We start from the raw sequence: 23,259 nt of genomic DNA on the forward strand, positions 1-23,259 counted from the left end.
GCCACACAGGGCAGCGGAGACGGTGAATGTGCATCTTTTATGAGTTGAGCAGGTCTGAATATGTGAAGGTATTCGCCGTCCCTAGCAGTAAAGGCTGTAAAAAAGTGGCGTGTAATACGTGCATAAAAAATGATGCCTGCATTTACATGAGGAGACGCGATTGTGTTCGGCAAGCTGCCTGCTCCCTCCGCTCAGCTGGCAGCTGCTTTGCAATTCATAGCAATTCATAGTAATTTGATGTTAGGGGCAAAACGTGGAGAGAGAAACAATAGGGGGGAGGGGGGAGAAATTTAGGCAAGCGCTCGGCTAATTGATTCTGAAAGGAGAAACTAAACGAAGCTTCTTTTTTTTTTTTGCAAACTACAAAGGCAAGCATTTGGTAACGACATCCCCTGTCCGAGCGGACTTCTGTCAAATGATCAGAGGTCGATGTGACTGCAGAAACTAGATTTAAGATATTTGTGCTTTAAATTAATTTGTGCTTTAAGTTAAACCCAGGCTGAGAGAAAAAATGCGCGTTTTAAAAGCATAATAAAGGCAATTTATATACACTTACCCGGCATCCAGCAGTCCACGGGTGCAAGGAATTCAGAACACCTCCCTGGCAGGTCTGTAAGGCGCGCCCCTACAGACATCTCTGTGAGTCTGCCTGCCTGTGCGCACACATGTGTGCCTGCGTCTTGTTTATTTTTGCCACACAGGGCAGCGGAGACGGTGAATGTGCATCTTTTATGAGTTGAGCAGGTCTGAATATGTGAAGGTATTCGCCGTCCCTAGCAGTAAAGGCTGTAAAAAAGTGGCGTGTAATACGTGCATAAAAAATGATGCCTGCATTTACATGAGGAGACGCGATTGTGTTCGGCAAGCTGCCTGCTCCCTCCGCTCAGCTGGCAGCTGCTTTGCAATTCATAGCAATTCATAGTAATTTGATGTTAGGGGCAAAACGTGGAGAGAGAAACAATAGGGGGGAGGGGGGAGAAATTTAGGCAAGCGCTCGGCTAATTGATTCTGAAAGGAGAAACTAAACGAGGTGGGGAAGAGAAGTCTTCATGCCGGGCAGTGGTCACAGCGCCGCCCGGCCTTGATCGTACACGTTGCATTTAATGAGCGGTGTGCGAGGCACATGTAACAAGCCTCACTGACTATTTTATAATGATTGTTTATTTATTATTTTGGTGTTTTTTTTGTTTTGCATGGAGTGGACATAATCACACAGGATGTTGTAGCATTAAGTGTGATGTGTGTTGAGCGGGTAAACGTTTCTGTGTCAGGAAACATAGGCTAGACGAGTAATATAAAACAAACTCACGACATTAAAAAACAAGACTATATTTTATTGGCTTGGCCCGCATTTTTATGTTAAAAGCAGTAAAAAAAAAAATTCAATAACTTAGCATTCGAAATCACCGCCGCAGCCCTGCTCCGTGTAAACCGGAAGTCAGGCACTTTTGGCCGAGACGGGGGCGGGGCCTGCAATCCAGCAGGAAGTTCCGCCCGCCGCCGCCGAGGAAGCAGTGAAGCCGGCCGACTCCGACCAGCGCTGCAGAGGAGACACGCCGAAAGAGCCCGGTGAGTGGGAGGGGAGGGGAGGGGAGGGGAGGGGAGGGGAGGGGGGGGAACGGGGGCAGGGCTAATGTGAAGGCCTGTGTGTGTGTGTGCATGTGTGTGCGCATGCGTGACTGTGTGTGATTGAGAGAATGCGAGGCAGGGGATAGTGTGCCTGCGTGTGCATGCGCGCGCCTGTGTGTGTGTGCGTGCATGCAGAGGGGTGGGGGCTGCCTGTGTCTGTGTGTGAGCGAGGGCTTGCGCCTGTGTGTGTGCGTGCGTGCATGCAGAGGGGTGGGGGCTGCCTGTGTCTGTGTGAGAGCCAGGGCTTGCACCGCGCATGCGCAGGTATCAGACGCGCGCTCCCGCGAGGAACAAGCATTTACAATGCAATGGTTTTGCCTTTGTTAAAGTTAGAGCTATTGGCATTGCTCTTGACATTATTTTTATTTATGTTTTTTTAACATAAATAAATGGCATTGTCATTTACAATGCCAATAGCTTAATCTCTCGCAAATGCCACACACAAACACCCACAGAGAGCCCCCCCCACACACACAGAGCCCTCCACACACACACCCACACAGAGCCCCCCACACACACAGCCACACAGAGCCCCCCCACACACCCACACAGAGCCCCCACACACTGCGAGCCCCCCCCACACACTGCGAGCCCCCCACACACACTGTGAGCCTCCCCCACACACTGTAGCCCCCCCCACACACTGCGAGCCCCCCCACACACTGCGAGCCCCCCCACACTGCGAGCCCCCCCCACACACTGCGAGCCCCCCCCCCGACACAGGAATGACTGGAGAAGGCCAGGCGCTGCGGCAAGTAAGGATGGTGGGGAGGGGCTTTTCTGCGTGGCCAGGGTCCAGTGGCAGTACATTTCTGGTCATGGGCCATTGAGCACAGCTCCCAGGGATCCAGCGACCGGACAGTCTCCACTGTGTAGGTAGGCAACAAGGCGCAGAGCAGGCACCAGGAAGGGCAGTCGGAAATAGCCAGTGCCCGCTTTGTCTGAGAAGGCCGCCTAGGAGCAAGATAGCAACGCAGCCCACGGCCAGCAGAGCAGGTAGGCCCCAGCAGAGCTGTAGGGGTCTGCCCTTAGACTACAGGAGCCGCACCTGCACCTGGAGACGCCCGCCCCTACTCCCTGAACCACCTCTCCCAGGGCGAGGTGCCCCGCAACAGATGCTAGAAGAAAAGGGGCCCGGTGGTGTAGCAGCGCCGTAGGTACTGCGTCCCCCCTGGGACACCGGTTGGATAGTCATTTGATTCGAGTAGTGTGTATGGTGAGTGTCCCGGGCCTCAGGCACAGCAGTGGGCAGGGATATATTTCACGGTGCTCACAACTCTCCGCACCTAGACTCTGGTCAGTAGGCTCCTCCGTGGTCTGGCAGGGAGCAAGTTAGGGCCTGTGATGTGCCACGTTCGCCTGGTCCCGCCAGCTGTCCCTAGCCAGACACCTTGTGGCAGCGGGCCTTGATTAGGGTCTCTGCAATAGTCCGCTTGCCAACATTAAGCAGCATCGCAGTAACTGCTTCAGCTGCAGGGTGACTCCAAAGTCAAAACCGGGGACACAGGTGCTTCAAAGGTGTATTGGTTGCCAGGATTAATGTCGGATAAGGGGCAGCAGTGCGGTGCTTCCTGGCCTAGGGTGCATCCGCCATGGGAATCATATTCACTCCCTGCACTCTAATACATCATTCACCCACCAATGTCTCACACACAACTGTCTTCCCCAGAGGTTGCTGTACACGCATCACCCCCACTCAGCAGGTATGCACGGTTTAATGTACCCTCGGTGCAGTGCTCGATTGTGGGTGTAATCTACACAAACATCACAAGCGGTGTCCTCACCCTGCCCCTGACATGGAGCCCGGCTCCCCTGCACAGTGCACTCCCCCCATCTAGAGTGCACCCGGCTTCCCTTCCTCTCCTCGTAGCCTCCTACTACGGGGAATAAACAGATTTTCCAGAGACCTGGTCTGCTAATGCGTTATCGATCACACATGGCGATGCACTGTGTGAGGAGGTGAGCTTCCACCATGCACCCCGGGGTGCTGCTCCGGGGCTGCTGTAAGGAGGCTGTGTATAGAGATGTATCACAGCCCCCCACGTCAGGGGTGGGGACATAGGGGGGCATGGTAAACGGAAAATTGGGGTTTCTGTCCTTTTCTCGTGGGGTTTGTCGGTGTTAGCTCTTACCATATAGATGTCACTATCGACCATGTTACTTGCGGCAATTTTACCAAGCACATGAAAATAAAAGACCGAATATGCCCGGCTGGGTTCGAAACCCGTGGCCTGCCGGCGCACAACCAGCTGAGCAACTTCAGCCCGGTAAAATGACTTATACACGCATTGGATGCATATAAGGGAGCATTTATAGAATGTATGCATGTGTGATCTCCTATGCTGAGGGAGCGGTTTCTATGGAAGGGGTGAGCTTGAAGGAGCACAAGGGGCGGCAGCCCTGAGCCTGGAGCATGTGTTCAGCGTGTGTGGGGGTGCGCATGTATATAGAGGCGTGGTGTGTGGGGGTTTGCAGCATTGTGGGACCATGGGGTTTCTCTGTGGAGATTAACGAGGCAATGTCTGTGTGCGCTGGAGGGAGGTGGGAATGCTGTATTTTCTGGAGAGATGGGGATGTGTGTGTCTGGGTGCAAGTGTGTGAAAGGGGTGTAGAGGAAGGAGTGATTTATGTGTTTTTCAGCAGGGAGCGCTCTGATTTTAAACAAATGGCGCAATCAGAGCCGCCCATTGTGCAGCGCCGGGGACACTTGGCGCTTTGTTTACAGCCGTGATACCTGAACCTTCTGCCTGGGGGCCGTGGGGAGCCCCGCCCCCAGCCTAGCAGGCAGCGCACACAGCGCCTCTGTCTCCAGTGGCTGGGGGGGGGGGGGGGGCGGCACAGGTACATTAAAAGGGAGTCCAGGCACCTTGAGAGGTAGAGGCGGGAAGCGCCCCCTCATACAGTGGGTCAACTCCAAGAAATGAGCGCTCGTTAAGTGGATCCCGAAAGGGCAGGGATCCCCCCTGGCTTGGGAAGTCCCAAGAATCTCCGGAAACTGCACTTAAAGAAAGTTCCCTCCTCACACTTCCCGACAGACACAATCCTTACGAAACAAAAAAATGCAGACGCGTCTGCTCTTTATGCAAAGTAACCGTGAAGAGAGGCGCTATATGACAATGAGTACACGGAGCTCCCAGTACTGCGCTTTAGCACCCTCCTCCAATGTTACGAGTAACAAATAATTTCAGACAAGCGTTATCTAAAATCGGTCTGGATTGATCCAGGGGGTAATCGTCTCCACCCACTCCCCGGAACAATTCACTCAAATGGCTCGAGATAAAGGCCCCCATCAAACACCACCTAACATGTGTGTGCACAGTTTACGGAGGGCTCTTTTTCATCTGCATTCTGGGATGTGTGGTCCAGCATTTCTAACACAGAAGGCACAATAGCAAGCGCCTGAAAGCCATGACAAAACTAACACAGCAGGAGCGTCTCACGCCTGACATGGGACAATCGCCCCCACCCACCCCTCTTCCGAAAGTCACCCGAGGGCGCGAGGCAACGACTGGATAATATGAAAACTCTCTCCTTTTTCAGTTGACATGAATAAATCACATTCAAACGCGTTTTTGCCATGAAAGTGAAAGAAGAATGTGCGCTATTCTGGGAGAATAAGAGGCGTAATAAAAAAAGTGCGATAGAGATTGAATTCTGCTCTGCCTGCAGCCCTCCTTCCTTTCTGCCGCCGCCCCTCCTCAGTCGGAGCTCGGCAGCGGGAGGGGGGGGGGCGAGAACGGGCTCACGGGGGAGAGAGAGGAAAGATTAACATAGAACGTAAAAAAACATATACACATTCAAAACTAACCGCACTTACCTGAATAAGTGAGTAGCGTCGGCCTATGTCCACATGATTATATAGGAGAAGCCCGTCCCCCCTTAAGTTGTTCTGTGTGACCCTCAAGTGCGTAGACTTGTGCAGGGGCCTTCGCGCGCACTCCTTGTCACTGTATAATCCTCCCGAGCATGCTGGTACAGTGTGAGCTGCTTCTGGCTTGCAGGATTCTACGGAGCTGGCCTCGTGTTCTCATGACTGTGCCAGGGGAGCCTCACGTCACTAGATTGGTACAGTTTGAACCTCACAGTCCTGGAATCTCACAGCGTGAGCCTTGTCTGCGGGACTGGACAGAGTGTACAATGTGAGCGCCTAGACATAAAACGTGTACTGTGTGAGCCCGCTGTCCTTACCATCGTCCGGCAAGATGCCCATGTCTCTAAGAATGGACGTTAAGAGCGAGTAGCGAGGCCGTGTCTAAGGGTGTTCCGTACGAGCCACACATCCACGGGTGTGTGCACTAAGGTGTGTCCAGGGTGCCAGAAAAAGGAATCCGCTTAATATCGTGCACTGTAGTACATTTACTTTTCGAGGTGAGATGACAACTAGATGTTGTTCAGCTGCGTCTGCAGGAGGGTCCCCGTCCCTCTGCAGGCCTCGGAGGAAGGAAGGGTCACTGGGAGTTCATAGCAGACAAAAGAGCGGCCGGATCACAGCGCGTCCCCACATTAGCATTCTGGCCTTTGATTCCAACTGGCCCAACAAGCGCCCGTACAAAACACCAAAGCCTCAGTGAGAGCTCAGCCCCCGGATTAAGATGTCGCGATGTGTGCCTGGCATGAAGATGCATTTCAAACAAGGAACAATGGCTGACCTGTGCCTACAGTACCGTGCCCGCCCTGCCCACGTCAGGACTGCAGCAGGTTTGCGCTCTCAGGGGGAGTGTCAGACAGACTCTTAGTGATTTGCGCCCACAAACCGAAAGCACTAATGACGTCATTTCTGCTCTTGCTAATATTAGAAACCAAGACCAAGATATTAACTTATTGTTATATCTTGGAGAGCGCTCCGTACCTGGCCAGCAGAACGGTTCCAATACAAAGCACTCAAACCTCATTGAAACAGTACGTTCCCAGAGACGGCATTTTAGGTCATACTAGAGATAACTCCCATTTTTATCATCCTCATAAAAACGTGGTTAGGGCTAAAGGTATTTAAAAGCCCTCTGTAAAGAACTATGGATAACGCCAATCTTACACCCCATCGACAGCGCTTACTACTAGCCAGAGGAAAGACAACGCAAAAAGTAACCTGGATTGTCGGATCTGAAATCAAACAAGCATTCAGGCACTTCGATTAAAGGAACCCAAGTCTCTAAGCACTCAAATGTGACACCTTGATTGCCGCATCCCAACCCTCTAACTGTGCGAAACCTTACATTGCACGTCACGGTGTTTGCCATATGTCACCAGGGTCTCCTCGAAAAATAGCGATCTACTTTGAGACACGTCCTTTCTGTTGCGGTGAGTGTACACGCGTAGTTTGAGGATTTCATCGAATACTACATTCAACCCTAAATGAATGCGAGTTTATGCAAGGCGCTCCGACGGAATGGCACCCAAATCTGTTTCTACGAGATTCCAGCCTATTTATAATCAGGGGCCTGGTTTTAAACGGACTGGGGTGTAACAACATTTATTTTCCGTGTTTTGGTGCGCACATAACATGCCACACAGCCATCTTCTGAAAATTCAAAACACGTAGCACATTTTTTGGAGCAGAGAATTTACCACATCATGCCAGCCAGGGGGCACTTCGAAAGATCAGAGGAGACCTCTAGCCTGGACAAGACGCCCCCGCCCACCTTTGCGAAGGCCAGTTTATACAATCCGTTGCAGAGTATTCCAATAAAACGTTGGTTTCTGCGAGGCACCCTTCTTGCCGTCAGGGAGTGTCCATCCCTTACCTATTGTAGACGGGGAGCGATGGATCGCACTTATTACCTTTACAATCTTCATTTTAAAACGAGTAGAAAGACACCGTGCATTACCGAGGGTGGAGTTCACGAAGCCGCTCCGGCTGTACACATAATCGCTCCTCGGCAAACTCAGGGCGGCTCCAGCTATGACGCGGCGGCTCAAGAACCAATCCTAGCGCGGCGGCACTGAGGGGGCTCGACCGCCTCAGCCAATGGCAGGGCAGCTCCTTCGTTCTTCTCCCGCTCCTCGGACACACTGACAGCGGGGAGGGAGGGAGGGAGGGGGGGGGGCGCGAACAGACACACACGGACTCACTGACAGCGGAGGGTGGGGGGGGGGGGAGCGGGAACAGACACACACGGCAAAAAAAACAAAGCACTCACGCAAGCAGGAAGGCGGGTGCCGGCTCAATGCCGGGACAGATTCGGGGGCGTTCCCGGCTTTTGGCTGACGTCGCGTGACGTCGGCAAAAGCCAAAGAATCTCGGGAACGCCCCCGTGTCTGGTCCGGCATTGACGGACAGGCCCCTCGTCCAATGGCAAGGCTCCGTTTACGGAGCCAGCCAATCAAGGACGAGGGCCGAACCAAGCCACACTACAGTTCTCAACAGGTTTTCGCCTGCGCCGAAAAGATGCGCAGAGCGCATCTTCGGCGAGGCAAAACCTAAAAACGCAGCTCGTAACAGATTGGTGTCCTCATTCCCAACTCATTCCCCATACGGGCGGCAAAAGGTCTGAAGCAGACACTCTCAATGCTCACGCATTGAGAGTAAGGTCTGCTTGACCTAAAAATGATGGGTTGACCACTTCCTTTATCTTGCAAAAGTGGAGAATGATCCCCACAATGATGCTTTACAAATGTTTGATGGTGATATCCCTTTGGCTTCTGCCCAAGAGGTCACTCTTCTAGTTGGACGTCCTAGAACCGTTTCAGATAGATCAGCTAGAGTCCTAAATGACAGCTCATATGTTGTACTGACAGTGATCTTCATCTAGTGGCCCGGGGTTGAAAAGATAGGTTTCTTCCCAACAAGGGAGCCAACATTTGCAAACTGACCGGAACCAAGACGAGGCATACTTGGTATTTGGCAACCCCACCATAGGGCTCCTAAGAAATACTTTTGGACTCTGTACTTACGCTATTTTAAAATTAAGCACCTACTTGAAAAGGTCTGTGAGGGCATGTATTTAATATTTGATTTTTATTAGTCTATATAGAGATTCTGAGCCAAGAACTGTCCTTTGTAAATAAAATATTTTGCAAAAGGTCAGTGGAAAACAAAGTGGCCAAAGTGGTAAGGTTCAGATATTTTACTTAATATGAGAGATAAAGAAAGGAATCAAGAAACACACACTTTAAAAGATGGTCTGGGCATAAGGCTATGAAAAAAGTGTTAGGACAGATACGTAATAGGGTTACAAAATGTTGGTAAATTTAGAGAGAAGATATGAAAACTTGACAAAGCAGTAGAAAAAATGAAGTTCAATGAATTGCAATTTATAGAAAAAATATCCAAACAAAGGGGAGCTAGAGGAACAAACAAAATCTTATGTCAGAAGGATGGGAAATAGTAGACTTTAGAAAAATTGGAAATATAAAAAAAGATCCCATATTGAGATTGTAATGATTTTTACATTTGAATCTGTGCAAACAACCTACTTCATTGTCTGGTTTTATTTTGGTAAAGCAGATATTTTTCATTGGCTCCCCATGCTATCAATCATGATGCTAGGACAGCAGCTGGTTAGACTCACATTATGGGGAGTTAAAGGGAGGAGATATTCTAGTGATGCGTAAATAGCTGCACGTGCTCTTGTTCAACAATGTAAATGTAGCCAGGTGAGTGTATTGTTAGACTATTTAAGGCTAATTATAACAAGCTACAGGGAACCAACTCTGCAAAATTAATCTGAAGAGACTTTAGCTTCAATAGAACGTAAATTAAAGTTAGAAAATGCAGCTTAAATAAGCGGGCATCAATATACAGATATGTAAAAAATAAATGCCATTAAACTGACGTCCTAAACTTAAACGTGTAAATCCATGGATTAATTTATAAGTAAGGCATAGAAAACGAAAATTGAGTTGTGGTTGGGGGTGAGGGGGCAGAGAAGAGTTATAAGAAGGGCCACTGGAATTATGCAATAATGGGTAAACAAATTATGTGGCATGGTTGACAAAATTATGTGGCAAAAAAAGCCAACTTGTACAGCATAAAGTGCCACATTCTTTGTCTGTAATATTTGGCTATTTTGTTATTTTATACACATTAATACTGCCATGGCAACATTTCACCTCGGTAAAATCAGGTTATGTCCTGAATACAGCTATCGGCAGCTAAAAGGTGACCAGTCAACTATTGCAAAGTGCCTACTGCTACGTGGCACCACATTATTTTTCATCCGCTGGCTCTAGAAGCAATATTTCATAGGATCGTTTGAAGTGCCATTAAAACATATGGCTTTGAAGACCATATATCTGAAAAATGGCATTGTAACAAACATTGTTTGATCACACTTTTGGTTTTTTAAGCTGTCTGTAGGCGAAACCTAAAAAAAACAAAAATCTTGTAAACTATTTCCTCTTACCATCAGATCCATCAGGAAAGGGTCAGCCGAGTTGTTGTGCTTGCTGCTTGCCACATTGTGGAACCTTCCATGCCAAATACTGCATTAAAGGTGCAACAAAGCCAGGGAGCAAGCCCAGCTGCAAACTAGTGCTTACAATCATGTATAAAAAAAAGAAAAAACGGTAGTCACACTTTTCACCTGCATCTTTTACTCTCAGTATTTTCAAATGACTTGTGGTTCGCTTATCCTATAGTCGCTATATATTAACTAAAACATGCAAGCCGAAGCCTGCAGGGTTCCCAGAAGACCAGACAGGCGTTTCCATGGTGGACTAGAGCCCATAGAGCCTGGTTCGAAAGCCCAGTGCCCCCTTCTGGTGCCTCTATCCCTTGTCTCAGCTGCCAGAGGTTAACTGCAGCAGGCCGCCCTGCCAAGTACCACACATCAGGAGTCAGACTAACGCATTTTAGTGCTGGTGTCCGCATCACCGCACTAAGGGCCATATGTATCAAGCAAAATTGCGATTGCAAATGCCGAAATTCGTAGAATATTGTAATTTGTCATTTCTTTGAAAAATACTTTTTTGCATTTTTCAAAGTGCAATGTGAAGCACATACATGCCCTTTGGCATGTATGTGTGCCACATGTGCACCTATCCTTATTTCAGGGGTGCAACAGGGTGTCCTTTAGACATCCTTGCACCCTTGAAATTGCATTCTCTAATTGCTAATCGCAAATTGTGAATGTCTTCCCATTCATTCCTATGGGCCCCTAGCCCCATAGGAATGAATGGGGAGGTATTGCTTAATTGCGAATCGCAAATTGAGATTTGCAATTAAGGAATATGTAAGATTCGCAAAATTTATTGCAAATCCTACATATATAGCATTTTGCGATTCTCAAATAGCGATTCACAAAAAATCGCTATTTGAGAATCGCAAATGAGGATTTTGATACATATGGCCCAAACATTCTTAGTTACACATATTAAGCTAGCTCCCAGCAGCCTGGCTAGACACTACGGGCAGCTGACTGTTACTATAATATGCAAAGCAGCAGTCATTACTCGTTATGCGCTGCTACCCAACAAAATTAGAAACTGTGGCCCAAATCGAGGAAGGGTGACTTCTAGTTAGGTGACTACCTGGGCCCCCGGTATAAGTTTGTTTACTTGTGCTTTGATTGAAACCATTTAAACTGTGGCCTCTGGGTGACACTCGCACATTGTGGATCCAGTCCAAGCCTCAGGGGGTACAGCGTCTCGTCAGACCTGTTCCAACCAAGTTGCTTGGGCAACAGCACACAAAAAAACATATTGACAAAGCCAATAGGTTTCACCTATACATGAGTGATTGGCTTTGGCAATGCGTTTTTGTCATGTTGTACACCAGTGTGAATTGGGTTTGAGTACATTGGGTTGATTGGATTGGGGTAAAGTGGGTTGGATGGAGTGGGGTGGATTGGGTTGGATTTAAGATGGGTGAGGAGGTGGATTGGAGTGGGGTGGATTAGGGTGGGGTGGATTCGGGTGGGGTGAATTGGATTAGAGTAGGGTGGTTTGGAGTGGGTGGAGTAGTGGGGTTGGATTGGACTGTACCAGAGGGGGTGTATTGAATTGGAGTGGGCTGGATTGGATTGGAGTGGGGTGGACTGAATTGGAGTGAGGTGGATTGGACTGGAGTGGTGAGGTGGACAGCAGTTGGGGGGCAGATTAGATTGGGCAAGAGCTGGTGGATTGGAGTAGAGTGGGGTGATTGGACTGCAGTGGAGTGGGTTGGATTGGAGGGAGGTGGACTGAATGGAGTGGATTAGATTGGAGTGGGGAGGATTGGATTGGTGTGGGGTATACTGGAGTGGGGTGAATTGGAGTGAAGTGGGGTGATGTGGAGTGGGTCGATGAGACTGGAGTCGGGTGGACGGAATTGGAGTGTGGTGGACTGAAGTGAGGTGGACTAGAGTGGGGTAGATTGTATTGGCATGTGGTGGATTGGAGTGAGGTGGATTGGATTGAGTGGGGTGGATTGGAGTGGGGTGGATTGGATTGGGGTGGATTGGATTGAGGTGGATTGGATTAGGGTAGGGTGAACTGGATTGGGGTGGTGTGGGGTTAGATTAAAGTGGATTTGATTGGAGTGGGGTGTGGTGTGTTAATATTGATGTTGATGTATGCAACAATACATGTGTGCATGAAAACAAATTCAATTACTGTTGTCCAAATCACCCTTATGACCGCCCCATCATCACTGAGTCAGAACCATGTGGTCAGGCAGGCCCTGTAACCTAGGCCTGAGGCAACTGATTGACAGATCACAGTTGGAGTGACATGTAGCCAGCAGAACAAACACATGAACAGGAAAAATCTAGATTAATCCCACAGACAGTCAGCTGCACCACAATGGTCCGAGGAGATTAGCCCCAATAACGAATACAGGGACGGAGGGTCACGTGTTCCCAAAATATCATAAAGTTAGATGACGCATGAAGTTAGGAACACTTAGCCAATCAGGACACAGCACTCACAGCACATGCAGTGATCACGCACTCCCCATGCAGGACATATCAACACTTTCCCCACTGGCCCCCATTGTGTCCACGCAAGGTTGAGACCGACCCGCATTTGTTATCAGGTGGAGTAATTTATGACTGTGAAGAAGCGACCCTTACCTCCATGGCGCGGCGACCCAGTGTGGACTCCCTTGCCTTCAGAACCCCACATGCCGCAACTCAGCCAACCTGGGCTACTCCTCTCTCTTTCTCCCTACAGGCGCCGGCAGCAACAGCGGTGCGCAGCGGACCGGAAGCGACCCCTCGTGACCCCGGAAGTGTGGCGAGGCAAGAAGGACCGGAAGTGACCCCACCTGACCCCGGAAGTCATTCCCCGGGTTCCCGACCAGAGGATAGAAAAGCCGACAAGCAAGAAGATGTGGGGTTCCCAGCAGTGGACTCGTGGCAGGAGTTAGCAACACACGAAGAACCTGCAGCGGAGAGCGGAGGAGAAAGGAAGAGCCGAGACAAGGAAGAGGAGGAAGACGTTTGGTGCGAGGATTGGTGGCGACCTCAGGAGGTGGCTGGAGAGCGGCCGTAACTCGGAAGAGAGTTACGGCGGGGCACGTGAGTACCTTGTCACCTTTCTCCGTGTTTCCCCTTGTAGTTAGTGTAAATATTGTATATAGAGTCACGAACAGCACCCACTGTAAATATAAACGCACCCCTGGCACTGTATAGTACTGGACACCTATTTCCCCCCCCTCCCTCCAAACCACACTCTCTCCCCGTTACCCGTCTTTTACTTCCCTTCTCCACCTGCCCTACCGTACCTCCCTCACGCTCGCTTCAAACCCCCTCACTCCCCGGTGCGGGTGAAAGTACTCCTAGGTCCGTTGTCCTCAGGACTAATCGCCCTGTATTTTTCTCTTGTACCTCCGAGGGGCACACCGTTACCTATACCGCGGCAAGACGACCTCAGCCCAGCAGCGGACGTCCTACAGACGACCCCCTCGTCGGATCCTCACCACAACGACCCCACCTGCATCTCCTACCTGGACTCCAACCCTGGCACATGTACTCTAAAGACCTGGTTTCTGTACACTCAATAAATTCTCGCTAATCATAGCGCACTTCATCCGGCCTCCGCGCCTGTTATTCCGGCCCGCCCCAACCCCCACTCCACAATGACTCAATGACTAAGCTTACATTCCTCTTCCTAAAATCTTAAAAAGGATCTAGGAATTGTTTTATGATGCTCCAGGAAAGGTATAAAATGGTGCTCAAATTGATTGTACTTTGAGTGAGTCCTCAGATCCTTTTCTGTATGTTGTACTCTCAGCCACAGAATTTAATTAAACCAACTGTTCCTATTTTGCCAAATGCCTCTTGGAGTTAGGTACATTATTTTGGACTGGAGTGGAGCTGATTAGAAAGGGGCAGATTGTTTTGTTTTGGAATGGGGCAGATTGTTTTGAATTGGAGTGAGGCAGATTGTTTTAGATTGGGGCAGGATGTCTTCGATTGGAGTGGGGCAGATTGTTTTAGATTGGAGTGGGTGTAATATTTAGGATTGGAGTGGGGCAGATTGTTTTGAATTGGAGTGAGACAGATTGTTTTGGATTGAATGGGGCAGATTGGTGTGAGGCAGATTGTTTTGGATTGCAGTGTGGTGGATTTCAGTGGGGTGGATTGGGGATGGAGTGGATTGGATTGGGGATGGAGTGGGGTGGATTGGATTGGGGTAAAGTGAGGTGGATTGAATTGGAGTGGGGTAGTTTGGTTTAGACTGGATCGGATTTGTGTGGGGTGGATTGGAGTGAGGTGAAATGTGGTGGATTGGAGTAGGGTGAATTGGGCTGGAATGGTTGGATTGGAGTGAGGTGGATTGGAGTCGGGCGAATTGGAGTCGGGCAGATTGTTTTTGGATGGAGTGGGGCAGACTAGAGTGGGGCAGATTGTTTTGCATTGGAGTGGGATGACTGGAGCGGGGCCAATTGTTTTGCATTGGAGTGGCGAAGGTTGGAGTGGATGGATTGGAGTGGGCAGATTGTTTTGGATTGGAGTGGGTGGAATATTTAGGATTGGAGTGGGGCAGATTGTTTTGAATTGGAGTGAGACAGATTGTTTTGGATTGAGTGGGGCAGATTGGTGTGAGGCAAATTGTTTTGGATTGCAGTGTGGTGGATTGCAGTAGGGTGGATTGGGGATGGAGTGGGGTGGATTGGATTGGGGTAAAGTGAGGTGGATTTAATTGGAGTGGAGTAGTTTGGTTTAGACTGGATCGGATTTGTGTGGGGTGGATTGGATTGGAGTGAGGTGAAATGTGGTGGATTGGAGTAGGGTGAATTGGGCTGGAATGGTTGCATTGGAGTGAGGTGGATTGGAGTCGGGCAAATTGGAGTCGGGCAGATTGTTTTTGGATGGAGTGGGGCAGACTAGAGTGGAACAGATTGTTTTTGCATTGGAGTGGGATGGACTGGAGTGGGGCCAATTCTTTTGCATTGGAGTGGCGAAAGTTGGAGTGGACGGATTGGAGTGGGCAGATTGTTTTGGATTGGAGTGGGGCAGTTTGGAGTGGGTGGATTAGAGTGGGGCAGACTGTTTTGGATAGCAGTGGGATGGATGAGAGAGGCTGATTGTTTTGGATTGGATTGGGGCAGATTGTTTTGGATTGCAGTGGAAAAGATTGGAGTGGTTTGGATTTGAGTTGGAAGACTGGAGTGGAATAGATTGGAGTGGGGCCGATTGTTTTGGATTGGGGAAGATTGTAGCCTGCCAGATAAGAGTGGGGCAGAGTGTTTTGGATTGGAATGAGACCGATTTGAGTGGGGTGGACTGCGTGGGGTGGACTGAGTGGGGCAGATTAGAGTGGGGCAGATTGTCTGAAATTATAGTGGGGTGGATTGTGGTGGATTGGAGTGGGGTGGATTGGCAGGTAATACAGTGGGTTGGATTGTCGTGGGGTAGTTTGGTCTGGGCTGGATTGAGGTAGATTGGAGTGGGTAGATTGAAGTGGGGTAAAATGTAGTGGATTAGAGTGGGGCAGATTGCTTTGGATTGGGGTGAGCTGATTAGAGTGGGCATATTGGTTTGGATTGGAGTGGGGCAGATTTGACTGGATTGGAGTTGGAAAGATTGTTTTGGATTGGAGTGGGGCTGATTGGAGTGGGGCAGTTTGTTTTGGATTTGAGTGGGGCTGATTAGAGTGGCGCAGATTGTTTTGGATTGGAGTGGGGCAGATTTGACTGGATTGGAGTTGGAAAGATTGTTTTGGATTGGAGTGGGGCTGATTGGAGTGGGGCAGTTTGTTTTGGATTTGAGTGGGGCTGATTAGAGTGGCGCAGATTGTTTTGGATTGGAGTGGGGTAGATTGTTTTGGATTGGAGTGGGGCAGATCATTTTGCATTGGATAGAAGCAGATCAGAGTGGGTGCATTGTTTTGGATTGGAGTAGGGAGGATTGCTTTGAACTGAGTGGGGCAGATTGGTGTGGATCAGAGTGGGGTGGATTGTGGTAGATTGAATTGGAGTGAGGTGGATTGAGGAGGGAGTGGGTGGATTGGTTGGGGTGGGGAGGTGGATTGGATTGGAATAGTTTGGTCTGGGCTGGATTGTAGTGGATTGGATTGGATTGGTGTGGGGTGGATTGTGGTGAATTGCAGTGGGAAGAATCAGAATAAGTGGGTGGACTGGATTGGAGTGGGGCGAATTGGAGTGTGGTAGATTGGAGTGGGGTAGATTAGAGTGGGGCAGATTGCAGTGGGACGTGTTGGAGTGCAGCGGATCGTTTTGGATTGGAGTGGGGCAGATTGTTATTTATTAGAGTTGGACAGATTGGAGTTGACAGATTGTTTTGGATTGGAGTGTGATACACTGGAGTGTGGCACATTTGAGTGGGGCAGACTGTACTGGAGTGGGACGGATTGGAGTGGGGTGGATTGGAGTAGAGCAGGCTGGAGTAGGGCAGATTGGAGTTGGGGGATTTGCTTTGGATTGGAATGGGGCAGATTAGAGTTGGGTGCACTGGAGTGGGCAGATTGAGTTGGATTGGGACAGATAGGAGTTGGGCGTATTAGAGCGTAGCAGATTGGAGTGGGGCAGTTTGTTTTGAATTGGAGTGGGGCAGGGTGGACTGCTGCAGATTGGACTGGGGCAGATTGTAATGGACAGATTGTTCTGGATTGGAGTGGGGCAGATTGGAGTGTGCAGATTGTTTTGGATTGGAGTGAGGTGGATTGGATTGAGTGGGGTGCATTGGATTAGTGTGGGGGTGGATAGGATTGGTATGGGGTGGATGGATTGGGGTGGGTTGGGGTGGATTGGGGTGAGGTGGAAAGGAGTGTGGCGAATTTGAGTGGGGCTGATTGGGGTGGGGTAGATTGTTTTGGATTGGACTGGGGCAGATTAGAGTGGGGCAGATTGGAGTGGACCGGGGCAGATTGTTTTGGATTGGAGCAGGCAGATTGTTTTAGAATTGAGTGGGGCAGTTTTTTAGTGGAGAGGGGTAGATTGTTTTGGATTGGAGCGGGCAGATTGTTTTAGATTGAAGTAGAGCAGATTGGAGTGGGGTGAGTTGGGAGGACTGGAGTGTGGTGGATTGGGGTGAGTGGATTGAAATGGGGTGGATTTGATTGTTCTTGGGTGGATTGGTATGGGGTGAGGTGGTGTGGATTGGAGAGGGGCAGATAGGAGTGGGGAGGGTTTGTGGTGTACTGCATGATTATGTGTTAAAGCATAATTTAAGAAATTACACTGAAGAAAGAAACAACATTGTTTTTTAATAAAATAATCCTCATATTTTGAGTACAGGCAGGTTTCAAGCCATTTTTGTTAACAGCGTCTCCTTGGCCCTAAAAAAAAAGGAGCGCTGCTGATTGCTGCTGAATTCAAACTAGTCCACAGGATCCTGAGTAGGAGCGCCAGCAGTCTGGTGAGTTTCCAAAGTAATCTGCCAATGTTTTTTCCACTTTATAATTCAAAGATTCTTGGTTTTGCAAGTTTATGTTGTTCATAAAGAGGTAAAATATAATTAAGTGACACTGCAACTTCTTCAGCAGCCTGAAGACGTGTCCATTGTTCTTTGTCTGCATTTAGGTGGTGTTTTGCTTTGGAACATAACAAAGCTTAAAATGTAAACGGACTAGATCATAGTGGTTTTCCTGATAAAAATAATGTTTTTACAGGACCTGCATTTTCCAAAACTAAACAGAACAGTTTGCAATATCTGAAGTTCTGTGTGTGTGTATTTGTGTGTGCATGTGTTTGTGTTCTCGTGCACAGGGGTGCATGATGGGAAAGTGGCAAGCCATGACAAAATGATATAGCTGGCCCAACCAGGACCAGCCTACATCAACCATTCCCACCACTTTATCAGACAACTACTCTCCGCCTCCCTCTCACTCGCCCACACCCCGCGCATCCACAGTAGCAACAGAGAAGGACACTCCTTCTACCTCGCGGCGAAAACCCGGAAGGACCTCCCTGTGCTGCAACGGACCTTACACTGCACTACTGGAATTCCGGACAGCACTCAAGAACCGGCTGTTCGACTGCCACCTTACCAGACAACTACGCTCCGCCTCCCTTTCACTCGCCCACACCCCGCGCATCCACTGTAGCAACAGAGAAGGACACTCCTTCTACCTCGTGGCGAAAACGCGGAAGGACCTCCCTGTGCTGCAACAGACCTTACACCGCTCTACTGGAATTCCGGACAGCACTCAAGAACCGGCTGTTCGACTGCCACCTAACCAGACAACTACGCTCCGCCTCCCTCTCACTCGCCCACACCCGCGCATCCACCGTAGCAACAGAGAAGGACACTCCTTCTACCGCGCGGCAAAAAAACAGAAGGACCTCCCTGTGCTGCAACGGACCTTACACTGCACTACTGGAATTCCGGACAGCACTCAAGAACCGGCTGTTCGACTGCCACCTTACCAGACAACTACGCTCCGCCTCCCTTTCACTCGCCCACACCCCGCGCATCCACTGTAGCAACAGAGAAGGACACTCCTTCTACCTCGTGGCGAAAACGCGGAAGGACCTCCCTGTGCTGCAACAGACCTTACACCGCTCTACTGGAATTCCGGACAGCACTCAAGAACCGGCTGTTCGACTGCCACCTAACCAGACAACTACGCTCCGCCTCCCTCTCACTCGCCCACACCCGCGCATCCACCGTAGCAACAGAGAAGGACACTCCTTCTACCGCGCGGCAAAAAAACAGAAGGACCTCCCTGTGCTGCAACGGACCTTACACCGCTCTACTGGAATTCCGGACAGCACTCAAGAACTGGCTGTTCGACTGAGTCACCTGAGCCATCATGACCCTCAAGTGCCTGGATACCCTTGTGGGTGATTAGCTGCGCTATATAAATCCACTTGATTGAATGACTGATTGATCGACAAGTCATCCTCTCTTTGGACAACTGACATCTTTGATCTTCTGAGTAAAACAAGAACAGACTAATCAGCTTTCTTGTCTGTTTTAGGACAATTTCTAAACCATTTTAATATGCAAAGCGAGAGTTTCCCAATATTTATCTTATTTCACAATCAAAACCGCTTTATTCAGTTCACAAAAAAGGATCACTCAGAGTATCACACATATGGCCTTAAAAAGTCACAGATAAGCAAACCCAATAACTGGAAATGTCACACATAAGCAAACTGAAAACTTGGCTGCTGTGAGCAGGCATGGGGAGGCTTCAAGGGAAAGAGAGTGAAGGGGGAGAGAAAAGGGCATAGGAGAGGGAGAAGAGGAGAGAAGGATAGAGAGAGAGAATGAATGGATGGAGAGAGAGAGGGAAGTAGGGGGAGAGAGAAGGCCATAGGAGAGGGAGAAAAGGAGAGAAGGAGAGAGAGAGAATAAATGGATGGAGAGAGAGAGAGAGGGAGGGAAGTAGGGGGAGAGAGAAGGCCATAGGAGAGGGAGAAAAGGAGAGAAGGAGAGAGAGAGAATGAATGGGTGGAGAGGGAGGGAAGTAGGGGGGAAGAGAGGAGAAGAGGAGAGAAGGGGAGAGAGACAATGAATGGATGGAGAGAGAGAGGGAAGTAGGGGGAGAGACAATGCCATAGGAGAGGGAGAGAAGGAGAGAGAGAGAGACTGAATGGAGAGAGAGAGGGAAGTAGGGGGAAGAGAGAAGAGGAGAGAAGGAGAGAGAGAATGAATGGATGGAGAGAGAGGGGGGAAGTAGGGGGAGAGAGAAGGCCATAGGAGAGGAGAAAAGGAGAGAAGGATAGAGAGAATGGATGGAGGGAGAGAGAGGGAAGTAGGGGGACGAGAGGAGAAGAGGAGAGAAGGAGAGAGAGAGAATAAATGGATGGAGAGAGGGAGGTAGGGGGAGAGAGAAGGTCATAGGAGAGGGAGAAGAGGAGAGAAGGAGCGAGAGAGAGAAATAATGGATGGAGAGAGGGAGAAATAATGGATGGAGAGAAAGAGAGAGAGACAGAGACAGAGAGAGAGAGAGAGAGAGAGAGAGAGAGAGAGAGAGGGGGGGGTAGTTTGAAGGGCCTTAAAACGTTCCTCCCTCTCACAGAGGGCACGGGTCCATTGCCAAGTGGATGCACCGAAACTAGCGACACGGTGAGTGCACTTTCATGGAATGTAGCGCTCAGCGCTCCTTCGTGCGTGTCTTTGTGTACAGTTAGATACGAGTTTGTTACTCAGGAAACTAAAATCAAACCATTCATTCGTACAGCTCAGAGAAACAATCGCTTGTATCGTGAATAAACAATAAAACGAACAACACGTATATAATTAAAAATCCACCAAACTGATCGTGAACAAAAGGGCTGGATTCAAGGCGCTACACTCACCAGATAAGACCAGAATGAAACTCCACAGCGTCGGGCTGCCCATGTCAGCGGCTGGGTGGTCTCCTATGCTTCGGGAAGCGCTAGGTGCGGCTGCTGCTGTCTGCGGATATGGAGTGCAGGAAGAAAGTAACTAGCGAGTGGGTGAAGGGAGGGAGGGGGCGCCTCGCTCTGTACAAAGTTTATACCCGGACAGTCACGTGCAGAGAGGGGAGGGAGCCTAACTTGCTACTTCTCGTGCAGAGAGCGAGAAATGAAACTGAACTCGAGCGGATTGAGCAACCGCCCCCCCCCCCCCCCCCCCCCCCCCCTGCGCTTGCATTGCCAAATACTATTGAGAAGTGATGCAGTCAGCGGAAGTAGGGCCAATTGTGCAGTCTAGCGATTGCGGGTGCCGTGATCGAGTGCATGCTCCTTGGGTAAGCCAGAGAATCGCACCCTGATCTACTCGGAAAATGTACTTCCCTTCTCTAAACAAACCACCCCCGCCGGCTACAAATGTCTTGTTCTACGCAATGTGCCCCCGAAACGTGTCAGACGGAAAGAGGATGCGAGAAAACCCCACAAACGGGATTTTGACTTTAGCTGCGCTCACCTCGCCCCTTGTTCAATGAGGGAGACACCCAGGGCCGGACTGGGAACCAGAACCGGCCCTGGCAAAGTGCTCGGCCGGCCGGCCCCGCCCCCCCCCCCCCCCCGTTGCGGGAGGAGTGGGAGGTGTGACCGCACTCTGTGCCAGGGCCGGTTTTCGGCCGTTTTTGTTACAGGGCCGTTTTTGCAAAATAACGGCCCTGTAACAAAAACGGCCCCCAGGGGGCCAAAACCGGCCCCCAACCATGCGGCCCACCGGGGAATTGCCCGGTGCCTGTAACAGCCAGTCCGGGCCTGGAGACACCATTTGTAAAGAAAGTCACATTTTCACCCTCCCCACCGGTTACTTGTAAGGTTTCAGATCCATAACACTTCTTGCCAACATCAACAGCCTCTTGTCTAAAAAATGTGAGTTTAAAAGACTGATCCTTTAAGTCAGTTGGAAATGAACACTTCTTTGGAGAGTGATATAGGTCTGAAAAGCTGGTGACTCCATTAAAGTCTATTTTAGAAGTAAAAAGCGGGTGACACGTGACGTCAAATGTGGGTGATTTGACAGCTGTGACATAATGTAACATGAAGAAAAGGTCAGCAGTGGCAGGACATGTCACTCCCACCCCTTTCTGCAAAGATGACCTGTGTCGCGTGTCCCTGCTCCCACCAAACTCCTCACGGGTTCTCTCAACAGAGTAAGGGTTATTGCTGGTTGGTGTATTAATCGATCAATCAGAAATCTTATAAAGCACGACTACCCACCGTGAGTGTCTCAAGGCGCTAAGAGTGGGGGGTTCTGCAGTTCAGTCACTTTCATGGGCAGAGCCTGTGTTGCCACCTTTATCTTTTTTGCTCAGAGAACTCAGTTCAAGGAGGTTTGCCCCTCCTTGACCAGTCGGGCCCTAGAAAGACCTCCCTAGAAGACAGCTTGCGTGGCGTGAAGCTATCCAAGTCGGCGTGGTGAGTGTAATGAGAAATAGGGTATTTGAAGTAATAGAAACAACTGGCAAGAACCCCAATCTTTAGTTGTTAATACATTTCCATTGAGAGTTTAGGCAAACTTGAACTTTCAATTGGACAACACAGCTTTAATAAGAAACCCAACATCTCAAGATCTTCCACCCGTTCCACGACTCCTCTTCTAATTATTAGTTTCTTCCACATTCGACGAGTCCCCCTACATTAACCAGTAATAATCTAATCATCAGATCCTCGTCTCTCTTCTCCATTCTTGTTCCACTCATTGCTTATTTGAGGATATATCTGTTCATACCCACCGAGCTGGTCTACTGGCGAGATGCTTCAACCACAACATATCAACAGGAACCACACTGTGGTACCAGTGTTGTGTACCTATCCCACAACTTGCAACACAGCACTCATAGGCCTCTTGTGTTAGAATCTTAGGCCCGAAGACTCTTGTTTTAGTCTTGCAGTAATATCAGCTAGAGTGCAGTGGAAGAGAATGGGATACATAAAGTAGCCGTCTCACAAAAGGTTATAAGGGAGACCTTGCATTCCACACACGTTGCCTCTTCGACCCTAGAAAGAGCTTAAATCCTAGCTGGTCCATATGTCCATGTAATAGCACACCATTTGAGGTCCCAGTCTAATGCAGTGGTGTGGCGGAAAATTTGGCCTCACCTTGAACTCTTTGTATAGAATGCTGTACCATAGGAATGTGAGTAAGTGTTAGCAGCTTTCGACTGTCCAGAGAGTGGAATTCCTCCTCCAGCAGAAAAGAAAGACCAGGATAACTTTAAAAAAAAAAATATATATATATATATATATATATTGTGTCAGATGAAACCTGGACACCCACTAATCAACGCATGGCATCCAGATTAATATCACTATGTCAGAGAACAACTGAGGGGAATTAAACAAAACATAACCACAACTCCCAGTCGAAATCCTTGCAGTTAGTCAAGAGGTCTGGAAGGAGACAAATCTAAATTCAGGAGGGTGTAATGTGGTATCTGCAGTGCATAAGGATCTAGAGACGAATCCAGGGCTTTAAGTGAGCCAGGTTCTTCCTGGTCAAAAAACCGGTGGTAAATAAAAATAGGCATTGAGGGGGAGGAGCTACGACAGCAACCAAGATGGCCGCTTAGTCTCCCGGCTCCGCCGACCTTCGTCTTTCGCTTGAAGATCCTGTCATCTATCCTGATATTCCGCCCCATATCCGTGTCTATGAACTAATCTGCAGTCCGATGGAGCAATCCCGAGACTTTTCCGACATTGTGGAGTGGAGTAATGTCGAGGTTTGACTCAAGGCCTAACCCAGACTGGAAGCCGGGGTCTCGATTGCTGGTCCACCCGGGTCCTAATTGAATAACAGCGGACTGGTGAGGGCGGCAGGGTCCGGTCAATGGAACTTTCGACATCTTTTGGACTGCTTTGCTGCCGATCTGCTG

At 49.4% G+C, this 23,259-nt stretch overlaps 1 protein-coding gene across 1 annotated transcript in view; it reads right to left on the reverse strand.

The window, feature by feature from the left end:
- LAMP3 (lysosome associated membrane protein 3) overlaps positions 1–20,518 on the reverse strand; it is a 95,664-nt gene extending 75,146 nt beyond the window's left edge. The window contains exon 1 of the mRNA XM_086950647.1: positions 20,261–20,518. Coding sequence (XP_086806773.1) covers positions 20,261–20,303 — 43 coding nt within the window. The 5' untranslated portion in view covers positions 20,304–20,518. The remainder of the gene's footprint in view (positions 1–20,260) is intronic.
- Positions 20,519–23,259: the final 2,741 nt, after the last annotated feature.

Source organism: Lissotriton vulgaris, unplaced genomic scaffold (assembly GCF_964263255.1).
Source record: "Lissotriton vulgaris unplaced genomic scaffold, aLisVul1.2 SCAFFOLD_959, whole genome shotgun sequence".
NCBI classification, from domain to species: Eukaryota; Metazoa; Chordata; class Amphibia; order Caudata; family Salamandridae; genus Lissotriton; species Lissotriton vulgaris.